At 52.6% G+C, this 23,849-nt stretch overlaps 1 protein-coding gene across 1 annotated transcript in view; it reads right to left on the reverse strand.

Moving 5' to 3' along the window:
- The window catches only part of TRIREDRAFT_123786 (non-ribosomal peptide synthetase), a gene marked incomplete at its 5' end in the record, with an annotated part of 50,787 nt that continues 26,938 nt past the window's right edge, over positions 1 to 23,849 (reverse strand). The window contains one exon of the mRNA XM_006968838.1: positions 1 to 23,849. This exon is cut by the window's right edge and continues 15,817 nt beyond it. Coding sequence (XP_006968900.1) covers positions 214 to 23,849 — 23,636 coding nt within the window. The 3' untranslated portion in view covers positions 1 to 213.

Consider the following 23,849-nt stretch of genomic DNA (forward strand, 5'->3'; position numbering starts at 1 on the left):
CGATGGGGCAACTTGTGTCTTATCAATCTAATCTAGTTGCTGCCCATGAGACTCTAAACTAACTAGGAACAGAATAAGGAAAGCAAAACATGTAAGAAGCCAGTCAAATAGACTAGAATGAAGAAGAAACCGAACAGAACAAATAATACGAGTAAACCGAGACAAAGGAGAAAAAGCACGAGAAAAAAAGAAAAGAGTATCAAAAGTCCCCGTTCATCCTGCAAGCGTATGCACGCGTCGAATCGTGCCATCCCGCTGTACATTGCCAAATCCTTCCTCCGAAGACTGGATAAAGCCAATCTTCTTCATATAACGCACGTTGCTGTGGACAGCCTTCTGGGACTGCTCGCACACATGCGTTCCCGCATTGGCCAGCGTTGCAAAGTCTCGCGGCAGACCGAGCTGACCGAGGAAGTGCTGCACCGGCCACAGGGGATGCGTGTTGCCAACCGTATTCATCGAGGCCAGGGCGCGTTCAGTCCATTCTTGCCAGGTAACCGGCTTGCACGGGGCGTCCAGCTCGGCATTGACACGGTCCCAGAAGTCGGACATTGTCATTCCTCTTGCCAGTAGGTTGAATGGCTTGATGGAATCGGCAAAGAGTGGACCGAGGACGTTCGATGCGACTACGCCCACGTCTTGCATGACCATCCAGTGATCAGATGCTTCCTCGGGGTAGGCCTGGATCGATGCCGCCGTAGAGACGACACGCCAGACAAAGTCGTCGACGTTGGAAACGCCATTCTCGGCCCTTCCGATGATACGACCGGGCTTGACTGTCGACACGCGGTTCTGTGTGCTGGGGAGGCTGTTGGCCATCTTCGTGATAACAGCTTCACAGACAAACTTGGACTGAGAGTAGCCATTGGAACCACTGAGAAGCGCTGCGGAAACGGCTGGGTTCTCTGCTGGATCCGTAAAGGCACCGCCCGACACAAAGACAAACTTGGGCTGGCACGGCGATGTGGCCGTTGCCATGAGCAGGTCGACAGTTGAGTTGACGTTGGGAGCGCTCAGCGTCTCATAGTTGGCGTTCCAGTTGACAGATGCTCCGTTGTGAATGATGGCATCGATGTTGGCTTCTGATTCTGACACTCCAGAGAGGCGCTGCCATTGTGCTTCTGTAAGACCGAGACGCGTCTTGGAGAGGTCGCCGAGCCAGATTTCCAGCTTCGCTTCATCTTCATCACGCCACCAGCCTGCAATCTTGGCCGTCTCTCTGATTCGATCCATCCCCTGTGCTAGTGTTTTCGAGCGGACATGGACAGCTATCGACCTGATTGCTGGATTTTCAACCAACCGTCTGAGAATCTCGGTGCCGAGGAAACCAGTAGCTCCGGTCAGGAAGACCGTGGCTTGGTCAGGCAGTGTAGTTGTGGGATTCTCAAGGAGGGCTCGCGGGTGCTGCATCCAGGGCGAGTTGGCAATCTCGTTAACCTTGGCCATGAGGTCGACTTGCGCATCTGGGTGATCTGCCTCTGCAGCCCCGTTCTCCGCGCTCTGGGAGATGAATTTGGCCATGTTGCTGATTGTCGTGTGCTTGCTGTTCAACAGGGTGCTCCCGAGGGACACTCCAAACTTGTCAAGGACAAGCCTCGAGACGTTGACGATGCGAATGGAGTCGCCGCCCAGCTGGTAAAAGTTGTCGTCCACGCTGATGCTTTCTCTGGGTAGTTCGAGGACATCTGCCCACTCTGCTCGGAGCCAGTGTTCGAGGTCTGTTGAGACGTCGCGGAAAGGTAGACGCTGGCCGGCCAAATGAACTGCCAGGTCTTCCGAAGAGAGACCTGCCGCCGTCTGCAGGAGTGCTTTTCTGTCAAGCTTTCCGGAGGTGTTGAGCGGCATGGACTCGACGGCAATGAAATACTGGGGAACCATATGACTCGGCAAGACAGTAGAGAGGTCTGAAGCCAGCTGGGAGAAGAGCTCCTGCAGCTTGCTGCTATGATTCAATACCCGTATGTTTGACGCATCGCTGGGGCTCGTGTCGCTGGAGAAGCTAACAAAGGCGACGAGGGACTCATGGGTGTCATGACGGATCTTGTCGACAACCGCATGTTCGACATCATGTGATTGGAGCTTAATTTGATACTCAATCTCACCCAACTCAATACGTTGGCCTCGAATCTTGACCTGCGTATCCTTGCGGCCGAGGTAATGAAGGCTTCCATCCGGGTTATATCGGACTAGATCGCCAGTCTTGTAGAACCGTCGTCTTCCAACGTCAACGGTATCAGGAAGCCACTTGACGTTACTTATGAATGCGTTGTTTGTCTTTTCTTCATCGTTAATGTAGCCACGAGACAAGGCATCTCCTTGTACCAGAAGCTCGCCAACGCACCCAATGGGAGTAAGTTCATCGTGGTTCTCTGGGTTGACAACCCAACAATGATGAGCAAACCCACGACCAATGGTAGTGGCTGATGTGGCATCGTCAGTGTATCGTTGGAGGCAGGACGCGACGCAGGTCTCAGTAGGTCCGTATGCGTTCCAAAGGCTGACGTTCTGACGCCACGAGTCCACAATGTCCCTGGATGGAGCTTCACCACCAAGTATCAGTGTCTTCAGCGAGGGTACCGTCTGTGGATCAAGTGTCTTCGCGAATGTCGGAGTCAGAAGGGCAGTGTTGACGTGGGCTTGCCCCATGAAGCTTGCCGCATGCTGGATGCGCTCCGCGTCGGTGGGAACGCACACAGTGCCTCCTGATATCAAGGTGGCGAAGATTTCGAGGATTGACGCATCAAACACATAGCTAGAGAATTGGAAGGTCCTCGAATCCCTAGTAACATGGATAACTTTGCACAGCCTGACGAGGAAGCTGGATATGGCCCTGTGTTCGATAATGACACCCTTGGGTTTTCCGGTCGAACCAGAGGTAAACAGGATGTACATGGCTTTGCTGGGACTGGACCTGGCAGCCTTGAGTTTCCGTGAGGCGGAGGCCCGACCATTTGGTCTTGAGAAAAAGGCCGACGAAAGCTCAATGTTGTTTCTGGTCATGCCCGCACACTCTTTGGCTGTACTAGGGGATACGATCATGTACTGGGCACTTGTTTCGTCGATCAAGGCTTGTCGTCGACTGAGCGGATGGCTCGGGTCTAGCGGTAGGAAGACACCGCCAGCCTTGATGATGCCCATCATGACAATGATGGACCACACGGATTTCTCATAGCAAAAGGGTACGATGGCTTCCGATTTGACGCCCAGTTGGATGAGATGCAAAGCTAGCTCGTCCGATAACTGATCGACTTCTGCATATGTCATGCTGCCGGCCGTTGAATACAGAGCCTCTTTATGCGGTATCTTTGCAACCTGCCTGGAGAACAAGTCATGGACGCAGGCTTCTATCGGTGCAATGTCGAAGCTGTTCCACTTGGTTGCCTGCTCAGTATCCCAGGGGCTCGCAGGGGAGAGTTCTGACAGTGTCTTGTCACCATTCTTCTGGAGCTGCTCCAGAACGTAGGAGAACTGCTCGGCCAGCGCGTTCACTTGAGAATGGTTGACGAGATCAGTTTGGTAGATGATACTCAGCTGGACATCGTTTTCGAGCAGCTGACACTGCACGACAAGCGGATAGCTGAAGTAGTCTCCAAGGAGCTCACCTTCAGCGAAGCCTTCCGCAGCCACGGGATAAAATACGGTGGATTCAGTCCCGCTGTCAGTTGGAGTGAACTGCTGAGCCGGCTGAACGATGAGGAGGTTGGTAAAGTTGCACGCCTCCTTGGCGTCAGTGCTGATTCTTGAGATGTTCGCCAGCCCGTACTGCTCGTGGGCGACCATCTCAAAGGCTTGATCTTGCATTGACTGAAGAAGGGCGGAAATCTTTTGCCGCTTGTCAAGCTGAACGCGTATAGGAACCGTAGCAAGAGCGAGACCAGGCATTTCGTCAATGCCCTGCACGGCAGCTTGTCGCCCAGACACGGTCGTGCCGAAGCAAATGTCATCGTCATGTTCGTACTGCGCCAGCAAGATCGCCCAAGCAGTGCGAATGATAGTAGCTCTGGTAATGGAGGAGCCCGACGGCCGCTGCAGGTGGACTGTCTTGTCTAGCATGCCGGCAATCTTTTGTGTGGTAGATGACGGCTTGTTTTGTGTAGCCACCACAGGGAACGTGCCGCGTTTGACGCCACGAAGTTGGGTAGACCAGTAGTCGCGGGAATTCTCCTGGTCGAGCTCCATGATGTACTTGACGAAGCTGGTATACGGGAGAATCGATGGCGGCTCTGTCTGGGAGTACATGGCGAGCAACGTTCGTAGCACAATGGACAACGTCCATCCATCGAAGATGGTGTGATGGATGTTGACTGCAAAGTATTGATCGCTGCCCTGCTTGATGATTGCAAATCGACACAGCGGCGACCCGTAAGTCATGGTGCAGTTCTCTTTGGATAGGAGGAATGAACGCAGATCGGTGTAAGTGGAAGGCCAGTGAACTGGCTCTTGAATCACAGCCTGGACTGCAGTGCTTCCCGAGAGGACGATCCGTGTGCGAAGGTTGCTGCAGTATCGAATAGTTTGCTCCCAGGCCAGTTTGAAGCGGTCAATATCCACATGTGGTGCAAGACGATAGACGTGTTTTGCGATATAGGATCCTGGCTGGCTGATGGTCAAGGCCATCAATCCTGTCTGAAGGTCTGTGCAAGGGTAGATATCTTCTATCTCGGCCAAGTCTGAAAGTTTACACTGCGTCTGCACAGCCCTCAGAGCGCTCTGTTTATCACTGGTCGGTATGAGGCCGAACCGTTCGACTTCGTGAGCCGTGGATGACGGAGAAGCGTCGAGCTGGATGGCCTCTGCCATCGCCGAGAGACGCGGGTAGTTGAATATCATTGCCACCGTGAGGCCAATGTTCTGTCGCTGGGCGAAGGAGACCAGCTCAATGGCACTGATTGAATCTCCGCCGAGATGGAGGAAGCTGTCGTGCTTGCCAATGGCTGATACATCGCTGATTTTGAGAACTTGGGCCCAAAGGCTCTGCAGCTCTAGCTCCATGGGAGTTGTAGGCGATACGTAGTCACTGGCGCTCGGTGTAAAGCGTAGGCGGTCTTGAACAGAGACACTTCGACCAAGCTCCACGAATGAGCGGCGATTCACCTTGCCTGAGGTTGTCTGTTCTGGTTTGCCTTCGAAGATCAAGTATGAAGAAGGAATCATGTACGAAGGTAAACTTTCTTCCAAGGCCAAATCAAGACGAGAGATGACGCTTTGAGCCTGTTCTGAAACTGTGTGCATCAACTGAAGAGCCTCTGACCGAGACGTCATCTCGTCGTCGGTATACCACAGGAATGCCAGAAGGATGTCGTGGGCATTCTCATCATCTGCCTTGAGGATGTCGACGATGACGGCCATGTTGTCAGGCAGTAGCTCATGGATGCGCGACTCAATCTCACCGAGCTCGACACGCTGGCCGTGTAGCTTGACTTGAGTATCCTTGCGGCCCATGTAGTCGAACGTGCCGTCGGCGTTGCGGCGGACCAAATCGCCTGTGCGATACACTCTCTTTCTTCCTCCTGGAAGCCAATCCACGTCTTCCATCCAACTGGCGGCAACTTCAGGGCTTACGTTCAAGTAGCCGCGGGCAAGCATAGGACCCTCGATAAGAAGCTCGCCAACACACCCCACAGGCACAAGCTGCCGAAGATTGCCTGGTTCAACGACCCAGAAGGCACTGGAAATAGGCCTTCCAAGGTTAGTCGATCGACCCAATTTGCCAACGGTGGGATTCCACGCGCAGATGGATGCCTCCGCCGGTCCATACAGACCATGTAGGTCGACGTGATGCACCCAGCGATCCGCGCACTTCTTGCTAATGGCCTCACCACCAAGGCACACCACTTTCATATCAGGGATATCAGTAGGAGATAAGAGGTCGGCAACTGTAGGAGTCAGGAAGACCCAGTTGGCCTTTGAAGACCGCATGGCACCCGCTAGGTCGTTCATCCTGTCGTGGTCAGATGGGATGCAGAGACAGGCTCCGCGCATCAAAGACACGAGACAGTCGAGGATGCCGACATCGAAGGTGTAGGCCGAAAATTGGAAGACTCGTGTACCCGGTCCAATGCCAAGGAGATTGCCGTATGCGTCGCTGGACGAGACCAGGTTTCTGTGTTCGATGACCATGCCCTTTGGTTTGCCTGTCGAGCCAGAGGTAAACAGGATCACGCTCGCATTATCGGGTCGTACATTGGAAATCACTGGTTTCGTTGGGCTAGGGAGCCCCGAAAGCATCTCCTCATCAACAAAGAAGACATCGACGCCAAGGCCCTCGAGCACTTTGCCACTAGTCGGGCTAGACATAGCGAGAGTGGCATGCGTGTCTTCAATGATGCCCTTCAGTCTGGCTGCCGGAGCGGCAGGGTCAAGAGGGACAAAAGCGCCGCCGGCCATTTCGATGGCCACCATGGCAATAACGGCCCAAGCTGACTTGGGGAAGCACAGAAGAACCAGGGTTTCAGGACCAACTCCGCGTTCCTGTAACTCGATTGCCAAGCGCGAAGCAAATGTTCCTACCTGGGAGTAGGTGAGTTCTGCATCCCACGACGCAATGGCAACATCATCTGGTCGAGACTGGATGTTTTCTTGAATGGCCCAGTGGGTACAAGTGTTGCTAGAAGGCTCCAAACGGCTGGACTCGACTGCTTGTTGGAGGTCCCAGGGGCTGAGAAGTGAGACTGAGCTCAGAGGCGCATTCACTGCTTCCTTCGCCACGAGTTGTTGAATGACGTGGTTCAAATGCGATGACAGAGCAATGACCCGAGCTTCCGACAGCACTGTAGAATCGTAGAAAAAGTTCAGTCTGAACTCTTCAGGATAGAGACTGCTGATGATCACGAGGGGATAGTTGAAGTAGCCGTCCATGGAGTCCATCGTGAGATCGCTTGCGGACGCGTCAACAACGAAGATACTCTCGCCATGATCGTCTCCAGCTCCATGTGCAGGGGGCTGGACAACTAAGAGACTCGAGAAATCGCAAACCTCCCTCGCTTCAGCGCTGACCTTGGCAATATTCTGCAAGCCATATTGCTCGTACGGGATCATGGATGTGCTCAGGCTCTGAATGTCTTGGACAAATCTTGATATAGGCGCCTGATTGTCTAGCCGGGCTCTGATGGGGACGGTGGCAATCATTGGGCCAGATATCATCTCAGCTCCTGGAATCGGGGCTTGACGGCCTGAAACCGTCGCTCCGAACACTGCCTCGCTACTGTCGCAGTATCGGGCAAGGACAATAGCCCACGCGGCTCGAAGAATCGACGCTTGCGTGATAGAAGTCTTCATGGATCTGGAGAATGGAATTGTTGAGCTGAACCGCTTGCTTTCCATGATGCCTGGGGCAGTTCGGCGAGATGGGAACGAAGCGCGCTTTGCACCAGCCAGTTCTTGTGTCCAGTACGATGCGACCTTGTCATTATCGAGCTCTTTCACGGATTTGATGAAAGAGGAGAAAGGTCGGACTTCGGGTGCGTACATGCCCTGGTAAGCTGAGAACAGCGCTGTGAACATGACTTTCATGGTCCAACCATCGTAAATGGAGTGGTGGGCTGACCACACAAAATAGTTTTCACCCTTCTCAGACACGATAGAGTACCAGCAGAGAGGAGTTCCGTAACCCATCTTCAGATTGCGCGACGATCCAGTCATTGACTCGAGGGTTTCATTGTCGGCAGGCACCCATTGACTGTCACGATCAAGGACTATCTGCGTCATGACGCCATCCAAGACGACAATCCGGGTTCGAAGATTGTCACAAATATCAACCACCGAGTCCCACGCAGCCCTGAACATGGGTATGTCCACAAAGCTGGAGAGATGATGGGCATAGGTAGCAACATAGGACCCTGGCTGCTTGGCGGTAAGGGCTATGAGGCCTTCTTGCAGAGAACTGCATGGATACGCATCCGTGATGGTTCGGTCCTTCGCCAGGCCGCACAATTTTCGGGCGTCCTCCCCGAGTACAAGGCGCTTCTGTGCTTCAGGCAACAGACTGAATGGCTCTGGAGGAGAGTCTGCTGGCTCCATACCATCTTGACTCAGAACAGCCTTTGCGGCTACAGCCAGTAGTCTGGGATCATCAAACACATCCTGTACAGTCAGAGTAATGCCCTCTTCCTTTGCTGTTGAGACAAGGTATATAGCCATTATCGAATCGCCTCCCAGCTGGAAGAAGGTGTCATCTCTGCCGATGGACTCCATTGGCAAGTTCATGATCTCAGCCCAGATCAACTGCAGGCGCTGCTCCATTTCGGTCTCTGGCTGCCGTTTTTCGCTGTGTAACAACGAATACATCGCTAGCTGATCCCTATCGAGAGTCGAGAGGTGCGTCTGCAGAAGCTTTCTATCCAGCTTGGTCGAAGCAATGAACGGCATGAAGGCACATGGGATGAACAAGGTCGGGATCATGTATCGGGGAAGGGCAATACCCAATTCCCCAACAAGGGCAATCAGCTGGTTCTGTAAGCTCTCGTCGGTGGATAAGAATAGAGTCTCCGAAGCATCGGTCTTGACGCCGGCTGTCTTCGTTTCGTCTGTGAAGCAAATGTAGGCAACAAGACTGGAGCCGTTGTCGCCCCTGACGACGTCAACAGCCACTTGACGCACACCGATCAGTGATTGTTGGATATTGTATTCGATTTCACTCAATTCAACACGCAATCCTCGAATCTTGATCTGCGTATCCTTGCGCGTTGAAAACTCGATTGTTCCGTCGGCATTATACCGACATAGATCGCCTGACTTGTAGAATCTGTTCCAGTGTGATTCGTCTGGACGGGGAGCCCACTCGGCAGCGGGCAGAATGCTGGTATTGGTGCGTTCCGGGTCTGCGAGATATTCCTGCAACAGAGTCGGGCCTTGAATAACGACTTCCCCAACCGTGCCAATAGGGGCAAGAAACCCAGAATCGGGATCGACAATCCAGCAAAAGCCGCCGACAGGGCGTCCCACAGTGAGAGGCGACTCGTCAACTGACTTCCACTCATGTAGAGTACTGAAGACACAAGTCTCAGCAGGTCCCCAGCCGTTGATGAGACGACGAACCTTTCCGAACCAGGCTGTCAACACATCGCGAGGAACTGCCTCGCCTGCAAGCAGTAGGACTTCCAGCCCAGGGACATCGTCCGGGTTTAGGGTCCGCACAAACGAAGGCGTCAAGAAAGCCCAGTTGACGTTCATGTCCTGCATAAACTTGGACAAATCATTCATCCTAGCATGCTCGGATGGAATGCATAGACAGGCGCCTGTGATAAGGGGAGCCACAATTTCTCCAATCGACAAGTCGAAAACGAAGGCTGCAAACTGTAGCATACGCACTTCCGGTCCAAGTCTGAGCCTCTTGGCAATCGCCTTCTGGCTTGTACACACGGACCCATGTTGCATTACGAGGCCCTTTGGCGTGCCGGTACTGCCAGAGGTAAAGAGGACGTAGGCAATATCGCCTGAAGAGGCTCTCTCTGTAGGGCCCTGTCGGCTGTTGACCTGTTTCTGAAGCTGCTTGTCGAATTCAGGCGTAATCTGGATCGCGGACTCGACGAGGGTGGAGCAAAGATCGCTATTGTCTGGCGAGCAGAGTGCAAACTTAGCCCGCGTTTGACTGACGACTTGTTGAAGACGCTGTAGGGGGTGTGATGGGTCCAAGGGAACCCAGGCCGCGCCAGTTTTGTTGATAGCCAGGATAGATACAAAATGCCAGACTGACTTCTCAAAGCATACGTGTATCAAGTCGTTTGTCTTGATCTCGTGTGTTTGTACCAGGTAATTTGCAAGTCGGTTAGCCGCCTGGTTCAGCTGGGCATAACTGAAGTCACCGTCCCAAGAGCGGATGGCCATGGCATCAGGACGTTGAGCAGCCTGATCTTCAACAAGGGTGTGGAAACAGGAATCAACGATCTCGGGGGTGTCCACATTGAACTTGCGTGATTGTTCGATATCCCACTGGGAGACGAGAGAGACATCACGTAGCATCTGGCTGGGCTTTGACTCAGCCAACTGGGCAATCACATGCTTCAGCTGCTCGGACAATGCGACGATTTGCTGCTCCGCAATGCAGTGAGGGTTGTAGATCAGGACGATTCTCATGAAGTCGTCGCTCAGATGGGCTTGGAGGACAAGCGGATATGAGAAATAGTTCTGCATTCCATCTGCGCTGTCATCTGTGTCCTCGACACCAACCAGAAGAGCATCTTCGCCAGTGTTTTCCAGATGTGAAAGCATCTTTAGAGGTTGAATAACCAATAGGCTGGTAAAGTCACAAGCTTCGTCGGCGTCTGGATTGAGCTTGCGAATACTCTGCAGGCCAAATTGTTCGAAAGGAATCGCGTCGCTTGCTCGTGTTTGGACTTCCTCCAGGAACTTTGTCGTCGGTTGATCATGGTCAAGATGGATCCGGACGGGTATAGTTGCAATCACTGGCCCAGGCATTTGTGTCAAGCCTGGGAGCGATGCTTGGCGCCCTGAAACCGTCGCGCCAAAGCAAACGTCGGTGCTATCGCAATAGCGAGCAAGGACTAGTGCCCAAGCGGCACGCACAATTGTAGCTGTTGTGATGGTGGTGTTGCTCTTGGAAAGTTCAAGTTCCGCTGTCATTGTACGCGAAGCTTCGGGCTTGCTTGTAGACGTAATTGGAACGGAGGGGAATGTCGCCTTTCGAGCGTTCTCAAGCTGCCTTGCCCAGAAATCGCCGGCGGCCTCGTGATCGAGTTCCATTGTGTACTTGATGAAGTGTGAGTAAGGAACCGTGGTGGCAGGCTCGAGACCCTTGTAGGCTCGGTGGAATTCCTCCAAGATGATAGACAATGTCCAGCCATCATAGACGGCGTGATGAAGGTTGAAAGAGAAATAGACTTCGTCACCGTCCTTGAAGATGGCAGATCGGCAGAGCCGTGAGCCGTAACCCATTTCCATGGTTCGGGTCTGCTGCAAATAGCTCCGAAGGGTCATTCGTTCTGTGGAATCCCAGACAGTATCTCCCTTCACAACGACCTGGAGGGAGATAGCACCCAGTCGGATGATTCTGGTACGCAGGTTAGGGAAACTATTGACAATCTGTTCCCATGCTGCCTTCAGAAGGCTAACATCCACATGAGACGGGATGCGATAGTTGTACTTGGCAATGTATGATCCAGGCTGCTTAACAGCCAATGCCATCAAACCTTCTTGCATCTTGGAACACGGATAGCAATCTTCAACCGCCATGTCTCGAGAAAGTTCGAGGCCGAACTCTTCAGCGCTTTCGGTGATCATATCGCGCTGTGGTTCATCAAGAAGAGCAAATGGTTCGATGGGGGTAAAAGCTTGAGAGCTTCCATCACTGATGAAAGAAGCTTTCGATGCAATAGACAACAGTCGACCGTCTTCGAAAATCTGACTGACTGTGAGCGCGACTCCTTGGTCACGAGCAGCAGCAACGAGCCGGATAGCCGCAATGGAATCACCGCCAATACTCAGGAAGCTGTCGTCACGACCAATCGTTTCCATAGGAATACCCAAGACATCAGCCCAGATGGCCTGTAGCTTGCCCTCCATAGGGGTTTGCGGCATGGTCTTTTTGCTATTCACCAGTGAATAGGCGGCCAGCTGGTCCTTCGTAAGGCTTGATGTAAGTCCTCGCAACGTCTTTCGATCCAGCTTGCCAGACGTGGCAGTTGGCATATGCTTGCATTGAATGAAGAGGGCGGGAACCATGTATTCTGGAAGCAGAACCTTGAGTTCGCCAACCATGGTTGCGAGACGCTGCTGTGTTTCTTCTCCCAAGACCATGAAGATATCATCGAGAGAATTACTCGAGACGTCGACAGTGGCATCGCCGAAGCAAAAGTAAGCAACCAGGTTTGAGACTGAGCCAGACTTGAAGACATCAACCACGACTTGATGGGCTTCGGGGAAGGTCTCCTTGATGCGATATTCAACTTCACCCAACTCCACACGAAGGCCGCGAATTTTAACTTGCGTATCCTTTCGCGAGTAGAACCTGATAGTGCCGTCAGGGTTGTAAGAACAAAGATCCCCGGACTTGTAAAAGCGAGTCCAGTGCTGCGTATCAGGATACATTGCCCAGTCAGGTCGACCTTCCAGGATTGCAGCCTTGCTCTTCTCGGCGTCGCCCAGATACTCGCGCAACAACGTGGGACCCTGCACAATAAGCTCACCAACAGTTCCAGTCGGCGCAAGTTTCCATGGATCTTCTGGATCAACAATCCAGCAGAACCCACCCACTGGCTTTCCAATCGTCAAAGCTGACTCTTCTGAAGATCTCCATTCGTGCATTGCGCTCATGACGCATGTCTCCGACGGGCCCCAAGCATTGAAGAATCTCACTTTTCCAATCCATTCTTCAAATAGGGCGCGTGGGACAGCCTCGCCACCAAGGGCTACCAATTCTACACTTGGCACATCCTCAGGCCTCAAGGTCTGTAGGAAGGACGGGGTAAGGAATAACCAATTGATGCCGGTGTCGTTAACGTACTCCTTCAGTCTGTTCATACGGTCTTCTTCGGACGGAATGCACACACAGGCACCGTACATCATGGCTGCGAGCATCTCGCTGATCGAATAGTCAAACACATAGGCAGCGAATTGCAGGATCTTGACACTTGGCGTGAACCCGAAGCGTTTGCCAGCAGCCATCTGACTCGTACAGAGGGCACCGTGTTCCATGATTAGGCCTTTGGGTACACCTGTGCTTCCAGAAGTGAACAAGACATAGGCGGCGTGCTTCGGAGTGACTAAAACGTCCGGACCTTGAGAGCTACTGAAGCCCTTCTTACAGAGATCAGAATCCAGGGAAGAAGAGACGACAACAACAGATGTAACTAATTGGGAGCATCTTTCCACATTGTCCTGAGACGCCAGTGCAACTCGCGCCTTTGTCTGGGCTGTTACCTGTTGATGGCGTTGCAGAGGGTGTGAGGGATCGATAGGGACCCAAGCGGCGCCGACTTTGTTGATTGCCAAGATGGCTACAGCATACCAGGCCGATTTGGTAAAGCACACTTGGACCAGGTCGTGAGCTTTGACTCCGATGTCCATGACTAGATGATGAGCCAGCCTGTTGGCTGCTTTGTTCAACTCGTCATAGGTAAGCACCTTATCCCAGCCCAGTATGGCAACAGCGTCTGGACGTATCTCTGCCTGGCACTCAATGAGATCGTGCAAGCAAGAGTCAATGATTTCCGGTGGATCTTCCCTGTTGGCCTTTTCTGCGAATTTGACATCCCAGTCGCAAGTCAGAGACAGATCTCCAAGCAGTGACTGCGGCTTGGCAATTAGCTGCCTCATGATGTGTTCCATCTGATGAGATATGGCCAGAACCTGAGACTCTGGCAAGACGTTCGAGTCATAGATGAACATCAACTTGATGTCTTCGCCCATGACGTGCCCCTGGATGACGAGAGGGTACGTGAAGTAATTCTGCAAAGAGCTTTCCTCTTGTGACTCAACCTCGACGGGCTGAAGCAGTGCATGCTCACCATTGATCAAGTGCTGCATCGGTTGAACAACCAACAAGCTCGAGAAGTTGCACACCTCTTGAGCCCTAGGACTGATTTTCTGGATTTCCTGGAGGCCAAACTGCTCGTAGGGAATCATCTTCAGGGCCTGGCTTTGTATGGTGTCAAGATAGTCCGAAACGCTCCGGTGCTTGTCTAATCGGACACGGATAGGCACGGTAGCAACAGCAGGCCCAGGCATATCGGGCAATCCTGGAACAGGGGCTTGGCGGCCAGAGACAGTAGCACCGAAGCAGACATCATCCGTCTCACAGTATCTTGCGAGGAGCATTGCCCATGCAGCCCGAATGACCGTAGCTTTGGTGGCCGACAAGTCGGTCATATTGGGCAACTGCATACCTCGCTCCAGGCTTTTGCTAGAGTTCGAGCTGGTCTTTGAGAGCGGAGGATACGCGGCCCGGCTTGCACCGTCAAGCTGTGCCCCCCAATAGTTTCTTGTCTCTTCGTGATTGAGGTTGCCGACGTATGCAACGAACCTGTTGTACGATTGTAGAGACGGCGGGGACCGGCCATCATACATTGAATGAAGGACGTCCATCATGAGACGCATTGTCCAACCGTCAAAGATGGAGTGGTGCAAAGCCCACACAAAGTAGACCTCGTCCCCATCCATGACAATCGCACCTCGACTCAATCGCGAGCCATAAGCCATGTTTGACGAACCTAGAGCGTGCATGTACGACTGCAGCTCCTGTCCTTGTACTTCATCCCATGCGAAATCATTCTCAAGGACGAGTTGGACGGTTTGGCTCCCGACCATAACAACTCTTGTGCGCAAGTTGTCGCAGAGTTTTACCATATCTTCAAATGCAGATCGGAACCTCAAAACGTCGACAGTACGACCGAGGCGGTAGACGAATTTTGCAACATAGCTTCCAGGCTGTTTCTCTGTAAGAGCCAGAAGACCTTCCTGCATCTTGGTCGAAGGGTAAGCATCTCGAAGGACAACATCATCAGCCAAGTGGTAATTTTGTCGCAAATCTTGGCTAGAAAGTAATTGCTGGGTTTGTTCATCGATGAGGCCAAATTGGGGGATTTCTGCAGCTTGACCGCTTCTCGTGAGGCTGATCGCCTTCGCGGCAACGGCTAATAGCCTGGGGTCATCAAAGATATCCGCCACCGAAAGCCCAATGTTGGAGTTCTGAGCAGCAGTGACGAAGTGAATGGCGATGATTGAATCGCCACCAATCTGCAGGAAGCTGTCATCCCGACCAATGGATGTAGCAGGGACGTTCAGTAGCTCGGCCCAAATGAGCTGTATCCGTTTTTCCATCTCCGTCTCCGGACCCTGCTTCTCCAGGTCGGAGAGCGTATACTTGGATAGATCCTCAAGGCTTAGAGAAGACGCCATAGCCTTCAGCTTCTTGCGATCTAGCTTGTCAGAGGTTGTGGATGGAAGGTACTTGCAAGGGACGAATATTGACGGGACCATATAGGGGGGTAGAGTAGCCTTCAGACGTCCTTCCAAGGCTCTGAAAGCCTTCTGCATGCGAGAGGTCGGTTGTAGGAACACTTCACCGCTCGATCCACTACTCTCAATGTCTGGCTGCTCGATTCCAGACTTGAAGCTGACAAAAGCTATGAGACTTGCGCCAGTAGTGCTCTTCAAGACTTCAACAGCAGCCTCGCAGACATCATCCAGCTTGTCGCGGATATGATGCTCAATATCTCCAATCTCGACCCGGAAGCCGCGTATCTTGACTTGCGTATCCCTGCGGCCACCGAAGACAAGGTTGCCATCAGAGTTGTAGAAGCATAGATCACCAGTTCGGTAGAGTCGGTTCCAGTGTTGGGCATCTGGTTGAGGCGCCCAGCTGGGTCTGGGTATAAGGGCAGCCTTTGTTCGTTCGGGCTCATCCAGATATTCACGTAGTAGTGTTGGGCCCTGGATAGCCACCTCTCCCATTGTGCCGAATGGCGCAAGGGACTGAGGCATCTCAGGATCGACAATCCAGCAGAAGCCGCCCACCGGACGGCCGATAACCAGCGACGAAGTCTCAGCAGACGTCCACTCATGCACAGCACTGATGACACAGGCCTCTGCAGGGCCCCAGGCGTTGATCAGTCGCACTTTTCCAAACCATGTGAGGCACAAGTCCTGGGGGACAGCTTCACCACCTAGTAAAAGGAGTTCTAGACTAGGGACGTCTGCGGGCTGGATTGTGCGGGCGAATACGGGTGTGAGGAAAGCCCAATTAATTTGACGCTTTCGAATGAAAGTCGCAATATTCTCCATGCGTTCTCGGTCCGAGGGAATGCAAACACAAGCTCCGGAGATCAGTGGTCCAATAGATTCTCCGAGAGACATGTCGAAAACGTAGGAAGCAAATTGCATGATTCGCACACTCGAGGTCATCTTGAGTCTGGTAGCAAGAGCCGTTTGGCTGGTGCTGAGTGATTGGTGCTCTATAACAAAACCCTTTGGCGTTCCAGTACTGCCAGAGGTAAACAGAATGTAGGCAGGACTGCGAGGCGATATTGCGAGCGGTTTGAATGGTTCTGACACAGAACGGCCCAGTTGTTGATCCAGCTCAGCCGTGACTTCGACCACGTCTGTGACGAGTTTGGCACAGAGTTCGGCATTACTGGGTGATACCAACGCCAGGCGAGCCTTGGTCTGGAGAACAATCTGGCGCAAACGCGCTTCGGGCTGGGATGGCTCCAAGGGAACCCAAGCAGCTCCAGCCTTGTTGATCGCGAATATTGACACGAAATGCCAAGCAGACTTCCCAAAGCAGACACTGACAAAATCACCAGGCTTGACACCATGACTGTGGATGAGATGGTATGCTAGTCTGTCCGAAGCGGCAGCCAAGTCGCTGTACGTGAGTTCCGCATCGCATGCCAAGATTGCTGGTGCTTGTGGGGAGATCTGAGCTTGTTTGTCAATCAACTCATGCACGCATGAACTGATAATCTCCGGCACCTCGCTATTGACAGCTAAAGCCAATTCAAGGTCGTGAGATGAAGCGATCAAGATAGACTCGAGGGAAGTGCCAGCGCCCGAAGCGAGCTGGTGAATGACATGGCCAAGCTGTTCGGATAAGGCTTGAACCTGGCGCTCTGTCAAAACATTTCGATCGTATGCCACTGCAATTTTTACCTTATCACCATACAAGTGGCCTTGTACAATCAGGGGATAGTTGAAGAAGTTGTTCAGGGAGTCAGAGAGACCTTCGGTCACCTCTGCAGCAGAAAGCAGTTCCTTGCTCTCCTCGCTGTTGGCAATGTGGCGTATGGGCTGGACGACCAGCAAACTTGAGAACTGGCACGCTTCATAGGCGTCTCTGCTGAGTTTCGTGATGTTCTGTAGACCGAATTGTTCGTACGGAATCATTCCTACTGCGCCCTGTTGGACGCTCTGTAAGAAATCTGATACGGGCTGTTGACGATCCAGTCTGACTCGTACAGGAACCGTCGCAATCACCGGCCCTACCATGTCAACGATTCCAGGAACGGGAGCCTGACGGCCTGAGGTGGCGATGCCGAAGCATACATCGTCAGTGTCACAATATCTCGCAAGGACAATGGCCCAGGCGGATCGAATGACGGTTGCTAACGTCACATTGAGTTTGCTGGCATCGACAAAGCCAATTGGTGTTTCCAAAACACAAGTAGCAACTACTTTGTCGTGGGTGTTATGCAGCGAAGGCAATTGTGCTGGCTTGGCATCATGTAGAGCATCTCTCCAATAAGCAGAGGCAGCCTCCTCATCTATCTGCAAAAGATACTGGATAAAACGAGAGTAAGGAGTCAAGACAGGAGTTTCAAGGCCGAAGTACGCTTTGTGCAAGATGCCCAGGATAACTTGTGTGGACAGGCCGTCGAAAACTGTATGATGCATGGCCCAGAAAAAGAACACACTCCGCTGCTCGTCTTCAACAAACGCAAATTGACACAATGCTGAACCGTATGTCATTTTGATCGTCTGAGCATATCGTAGTACAGCTTGTAGATCGTGATACGGTAGCGGCTCTGAACTCGACTCGGGATTCAGTACGATTTGGAATGTCGACTTGGCCGATGTGTTGATGATTCTGCTGCGCAAACTGGCACAAATATGCATAGTCTGCTTCCAAGCTGACTTGAAACGAGCCACATCGACGTGGTCAGGAAGGCGGTAGAGATATTTGGCGACGTAACTGCCAGGTTGCTTGACGGATAACGCCATTAAGCCCTCTTGAAGCTTGGTACAAGGGTAAGAGTCTTCGATGATAGCACTGTCAGGCAGCGAGCACTGATCTCGGGCTTCAGCCAGGATGGTACTGGACTCCCCTGCCGGAAGCATATCGAACGGCCGGATCTCACTGTATACAGTCAACTCATCCTCGACGATGGCGCTGGCCATTTGCTCGAGACGAGGAGATTGAAAAATCGTCGCGACTGTCAGATCGAGACCTTGCAGTTGGGCTTTCGACACCAGCTGAATAGCAGATATCGAATCGCCACCGAGGCGTAAGAAGCTGTCGTTCTTGCAAATATCATCAGGTTCAATACGGAGAATCTGTGCCCATAGCTCGCGTAACTTGAATTCCATGGGTGTAGTTGGGAGCACGCGGAAGCTGGTATCAGGAGCAAAGCGCAGACGCTCTTGAGCAGTGATATGCTGGGCTTGGCCAGTCAAAGACCGGCGATTGATCTTGCCCGTTGTGGTTTGCTCCGGCTTCCCACTGAAGAGGAGGTAAGAGGACGGAATCATGTATGAGGGCAAAATTGTGTTCAGAGACGTATCCAAGTGCAAAACCATGGCTCGCGCTTCATCCGATACGGTGTCCACGAGACGGGCTGGCGAGGCAGAGCTTCCATCAGAGTTCCAGATGAAAGCCAACAAGGTAGCCGGGGCGTCATTGTCTTTAACAACGTCCACAATCGCAGCCATGTTTTGCGGCAAGAACTCCTGAATTCGGGTCTCAATCTCTCCCAGCTCGACACGCTGACCGTGAAGCTTAACCTGGGTATCTTTGCGGCCGATGTAGTCGAACGTACCATCCGCATTCCGCCTGACGAGATCACCGGTTCGATAAGCTCTCCTAGGTCGGTTGTCACCAGGAAGCCAGTCAACGCCTTCAAGCCAGTTGGCGGCGACCTCGGCCGTCACATTCAGATACCCCCGAGCAAGCATTGGACCCTCGATAAGAAGTTCACCAATACAGCCGATTGGCACCAGTGATTTCGGGTCATTGACATTAACAACCCAAAACGCACTGGATATGGGGTGTCCGAGATTCGTGGGGCGCCCTGATCTCCCTACTACCGAGTTCCATGCACAGATAGACGCTTCGGCTGGGCCATAGAGGCCATGCAGGCTCACATGGCCAACCCACCTGTCAGCACACTTCTTGGTAATGGCTTCGCCACCCAGACAGACAGTCTTCAAAGTAGGGACTTCCACCGGGTTGAGGAGGTCTGCAACAGTTGGCGTGAGGAATACCCAATCGGCTTTAGACGCAGTAATGGCGGCCGCAAGGTTGTTCAGACGGTCATGATCGGATGGAATGCAGATGCAGGCACCTCTCATCAGCGTCACAAGACAATCCAGGACACCAACGTCGAACGTGTATGCGGAGAATTGGAACACCCGGGTGCCGGCTTCAATCTTCAAATCGGCACCGTAGGCATCGCTCGAGGAACAGATACTTCTGTGCTCAATAATCATGCCCTTTGGCTTGCCAGTGCTACCAGATGTAAAGAGGATGACGCTGGCGTTGGTAGGCCTAGCCTCTGACCGCAGGTCGAACTCGGCTGGCAGCTCGGAGATACTTTGATCGTCCACTGTAACAGCTTTCATGCCAAGTGACTGAAGTAATCCTTGACACTCTGAGCTGGTTATAGCCAGCGTAGCTCCCGTATCCTGGAGAATTCCTTGTAATCTGGCTGGCGAGGCACCAGGATCGAGGGGAATAAAGGCACCTCCGGCCATTTGAACAGCCACCATAGCGACCACAGCCCACTTCGATTTGTGGAAGCAGAGAGGGACCAATGACTCAGGTCCAACATCAAGCTCTTGCAATCTTGCAGCTAAGCGCGCGACATGTTTTCCAAGCTGAGCATAGGTCAGGTCTCCATCCCATGAGGAGATAGCGATCTGGTCAGGCTGTAATCTGACTTGGTCTTGGATCAACCAGTGTGTGCATGATTCCGTTGCAGGGCGAAGACGAGACGCATCGACGGCCTTTTGCAGTTCCCACGAGCCGATCAGGGAAATATCCTTCTGCATGCCGCTGTTATTGAGAAGCTGGTGTGTGACATGCTCTATGTGATGAGACAACGCTTCTATCTGGTCCTTGCCAAGGACATCGGAGTTGTAAAAGAGCCGCTGCTCAATAGCCTTCTCGCCAATGCCACTGATGATGACGAGAGGGTAGTTGAAATAGCCTTGCATAGCCTTTTCCGTCTCGTCCTGTTCCGTCTCGCTGTGTGAGAGAATTGCCTTTGAGTCATCCCCGCCGGCAGGATCATGAGCTGGTGGTTGAATGACAAGGAGACTGGAAAATTCACAAGCCTCCTTCGCATCAGAACTAAGCTTGGCAATATTCTGCAATCCGAGCTGCTCATAGGGAATCATGGAGGATGCTTGTGATTGAACATCACTCAAAAACTGAGAAACAGGGCCGTTCTTATCGAGTCGGACACGAACTGGAACAGTTGCGATCATCGGCCCGACGATTGATTCAACACCCTGGACAGGGGCCTGTCTGCCGGAGACGGTTGTACCAAAAGTGACATCGTCGGTATCGCAATACCGGGCAAGGACGACTGCCCAAGCAGCCCGAACAACTGTGGCCTTTGTTACAGGGATATTCAAGGTCTCTGGTAGCACAATGGTCGAATGGTACACATCCGTCCTGGCCGCGGAGATGGAGCGTTGGCTGGTCGGGAATTCTGCCCGCTTTGACCCAGCTAGCTCCTTGGTCCAGAATTCTGCGGCCTTTCCGGTGTCAATATTCCTGTAGTAGTTGATGAAGGAGGAATAAGGCCGAACAGGAGACAGGGAATCGCCATAGTAGGCTGAATACAGGGTGCTGAATAGGATCCGCATCGTCCAGCCATCGTAGATGGAGTGATGGGCTGACCAGACGAAATAATCGCTGTCACCATCATGAACGATAGCACAGGAAGAGAGAGCCGTTCCATATGTCATCTTCAAGTTCTCGGATGAATCAAGAACTGAGGACAAAGTCTGATTCTCCGTAGATCGCCACTGGTTTCCACCTCGAACGACGATTTGAACAGACTCCCCATCCAAGTGAATGATGCGAGTGCGGAGGTTGGAGCAGATATCGGACATCTGGTTCCAGGCAGCAACAAATCGCGAGATATCGACATGCCTAGGTAACCGGAACACATAGTTCGCCACGTAAGATCCAGGCTGTTTAGCAGTGAGAGCCATCAGACCCTCTTGTAGTGAAGTACAAGGGTAGCAGTCTTCAATCACCTGCTCTTCGGATAAGCAGCATTGTTTGCGAACATCATCACTAAAGACTGCATCCCTCAGTCTGTCGGTTACCATGCTAAGTGGCGCGACATGAGTTTCCAACTGGTCAGTTGTCTTCGTAGCCTTCAATGACAGAGCCACCAATCTGGGGTCATCAAACACATCCTTCACCTGAAAGGAAATTCCCATTTCTCGGGCGCGAGAGGCCAACTGAATGGCCAAGATGGAGTCTCCGCCAACCTGCAAGAAACTGTCGTCTCGGCCAATGGAAGCAGCAGGGATGCCCAAAACATCTGCCCAAAGAGCTTGAAGTTGAATTTCCATCTCTGTTTCGGGCTCGCGTTTCTGGCTGTTGAGGAGAGCGTAAGCATTCCGCTGCTCGTCATTCAGCGAGTCCATCAGGTGGCGCAGAGTCTTTCTGTCAAGCTTGGTGGACGTAATGGAAGGCATAAATCTGCAAGGGATGAAGAGAGAAGGAATCATGTAAGTAGGCAACGCGATCCGGAGCTCGCCAAGCATGATGGCAATCCTTTGGCGAAGGTCAGTCGTGATGGCTGCAAATAAGCCATCTGCAGTGAATAGTTCATCCGCAGATGGATTCTTCATCTCGTCACTGAAGCAAATGTAAGCGACGAGATTCGACCGACCCTCCTTTTGGTACACGTCGACAACGACTTGTCGCACGCCGTCCAGAATCTCGCGAACATAATGCTCAACTTCCCCGAGTTCGACCCTTAGGCCACGGATCTTGATCTGCGTGTCCTTGCGACTGCTGAAAACAATTGTGCCGTCGGGACCATAGTACCCAAGGTCACCAGACTTATAGAACTTATTCCAATTCTTGGAGTCCGGCCGCGGCGCCCATGTTGGCAGAGAGTATACAGTTGAGTCCTTTGTGCGTTCGACATCGGCAAGGTACTCGCGTAGGATCGTGGGACCCTGTATGACAATCTCTCCAAGTGTTCCTGTCGGAGTGAGACGCTGGGGATCTTCCGGGTTGACGATCCAGCAGAACCCTCCAACGGGGCGGCCAACGACAAGTGGTGATTCATCTACAGAAGACCATTCATGAAGTGTGCTGAAGCAACATGTCTCAGCAGGACCCCAGCCATTGACAAGACGGACTTTGCCAAACCAAGTGGTCAGCACGTCCCGAGGCACTGCTTCACCGGCTAAGAGCAAAAGCTGCAGAGCAGGCATGTCTTCCGGAACCAGGGTCCTCACAAAGGCCGGCGTTAGATACGCCCAGGTAACCTTCGTGTCGTTGACAAATTCCTTCAATCCGTTCATTCGAGTGTCCTCTGATGGAACACAGATGCATGCACCGGAAATCAGAGGCCCGATGATTTCACCAATAGAGAGATCGAACACGAAAGCCGCAAACTGTAGCATCCGGACCTCAGACGTCAGGTTGAGCCTCTTGGCTATGGCCGTCTGGCTTGTGCAAACAGCACCATGTTCCATCACTAGGCCCTTCGGTTTGCCTGTGCTTCCAGACGTAAAGAGCACGTACACCGCGTGATTCGGCGTAACGGCAACAGCTGGACCTTCGTCGCCATTTTCCGTGACGGCCAATCTCTGGTCGAGCTTATCATCAAGTCGAACGACGTTCTCAAGAAGGGTTGAGCACAGCTTTTCATTGCGTGCCGACGACAACACAAGGGTCGCCCGCGTCTGGTCGACCACTTGCCGTAGCCTTTGCTCTGGATACGAGGGATCCAATGGAACCCACGCCGCACCCGCCTTATTGATGGCAACAATTGCAACAAAGTGCCAAAGAGACTTTTCAAAGCACACATGAACAAGGTCGTCAGGCCGAATGTCATAGTTCTTCACAAGATGACGCGCCAGTCGATTTGCAGATTTGTTGAGTTGGCTATAGGTTAAGTCGCCGTCCCAGGCAGACACTGCCAAGGCGTTTGGCGCCCGGTGGGCCTGGGCTTCAATGAGCTTGTGGACGCAGGAGTCGATTATCTCTGGCACTTCAGAGTTGAACTCAACAGACTGCTTAACATCCCACTCAGACGTGATAGAGAGGTCTTTCAGCAATAGGTCGGGATGTGAAGCCAGCTGAGAAACAACATGCTGGAACTGATGCGAGAGCGTAATAAGCTGCTGTTCAGAGAGAGAGAACTTGTTGTAGATGAAGACAAGCTTGTCCCCATCATCATGAAGGTGAGCTTGGATGACGAGAGGGTAAGTGAAATAGCTTTCTAGTGCTTCGTCCGCCGACTCATCGGACCGCGCAACAAGGAGGGCATCGCCAGCTCCATTGATGTGCGACAGAATCTGCCTTGGTTGAATCACAAGCAAGCTTGAAAAGTCACAGGCGTCTTTAGCATCGTCGCTCAACTTGGCAATGTTGTGCAGACCGAACTGCTCATATGCAACCATTTCCATTGCCTGTGACTGAATGTCCTCTAGGAAGTCGGAGATCGGTTTGCCACCATCTTCAAGATGGATTCGAACGGGAATCGTCGCAATGACTGGACCAGGCATTTCGGCCAAGCCAGGAACTGGCGCTTGCCGGCCCGACACCGTTGTACCAAAACAAATATCGTTGGCATCACAGTAGCGAGCCAGTACGATTGCCCAGGCAGCGCGCAAAATGGTTGCCTTTGTAGTACCAGCGGAAATCTTGGGAATTTGCATCTCCGACTCGAGGTATCCCGTGCTGTTCGCGTTGGCTGGCTGCTCGCCTGGAGTGAGACGGTTGGGATAGCTTGCCTTCTTTGCGTTGCGAAGTTGGCTAAGCCAATACTCGCTTGCCGATGCTTGATCCGAATCGAGAGTATACTGGATGAACCGGGAATATGGACTGAGTTCGGCAACCGCATCGCCGTGATATGCGCTATCCAGCGTCTCGAGCACCAGACGCATTGTCCAGCCGTCAAAGACCGCGTGATGCATAG

This window comes from Trichoderma reesei, assembly GCF_000167675.1.
Source record: "Trichoderma reesei QM6a unplaced genomic scaffold TRIREscaffold_26, whole genome shotgun sequence".
In the NCBI taxonomy this organism is placed as follows: domain Eukaryota; kingdom Fungi; phylum Ascomycota; class Sordariomycetes; order Hypocreales; family Hypocreaceae; genus Trichoderma; species Trichoderma reesei.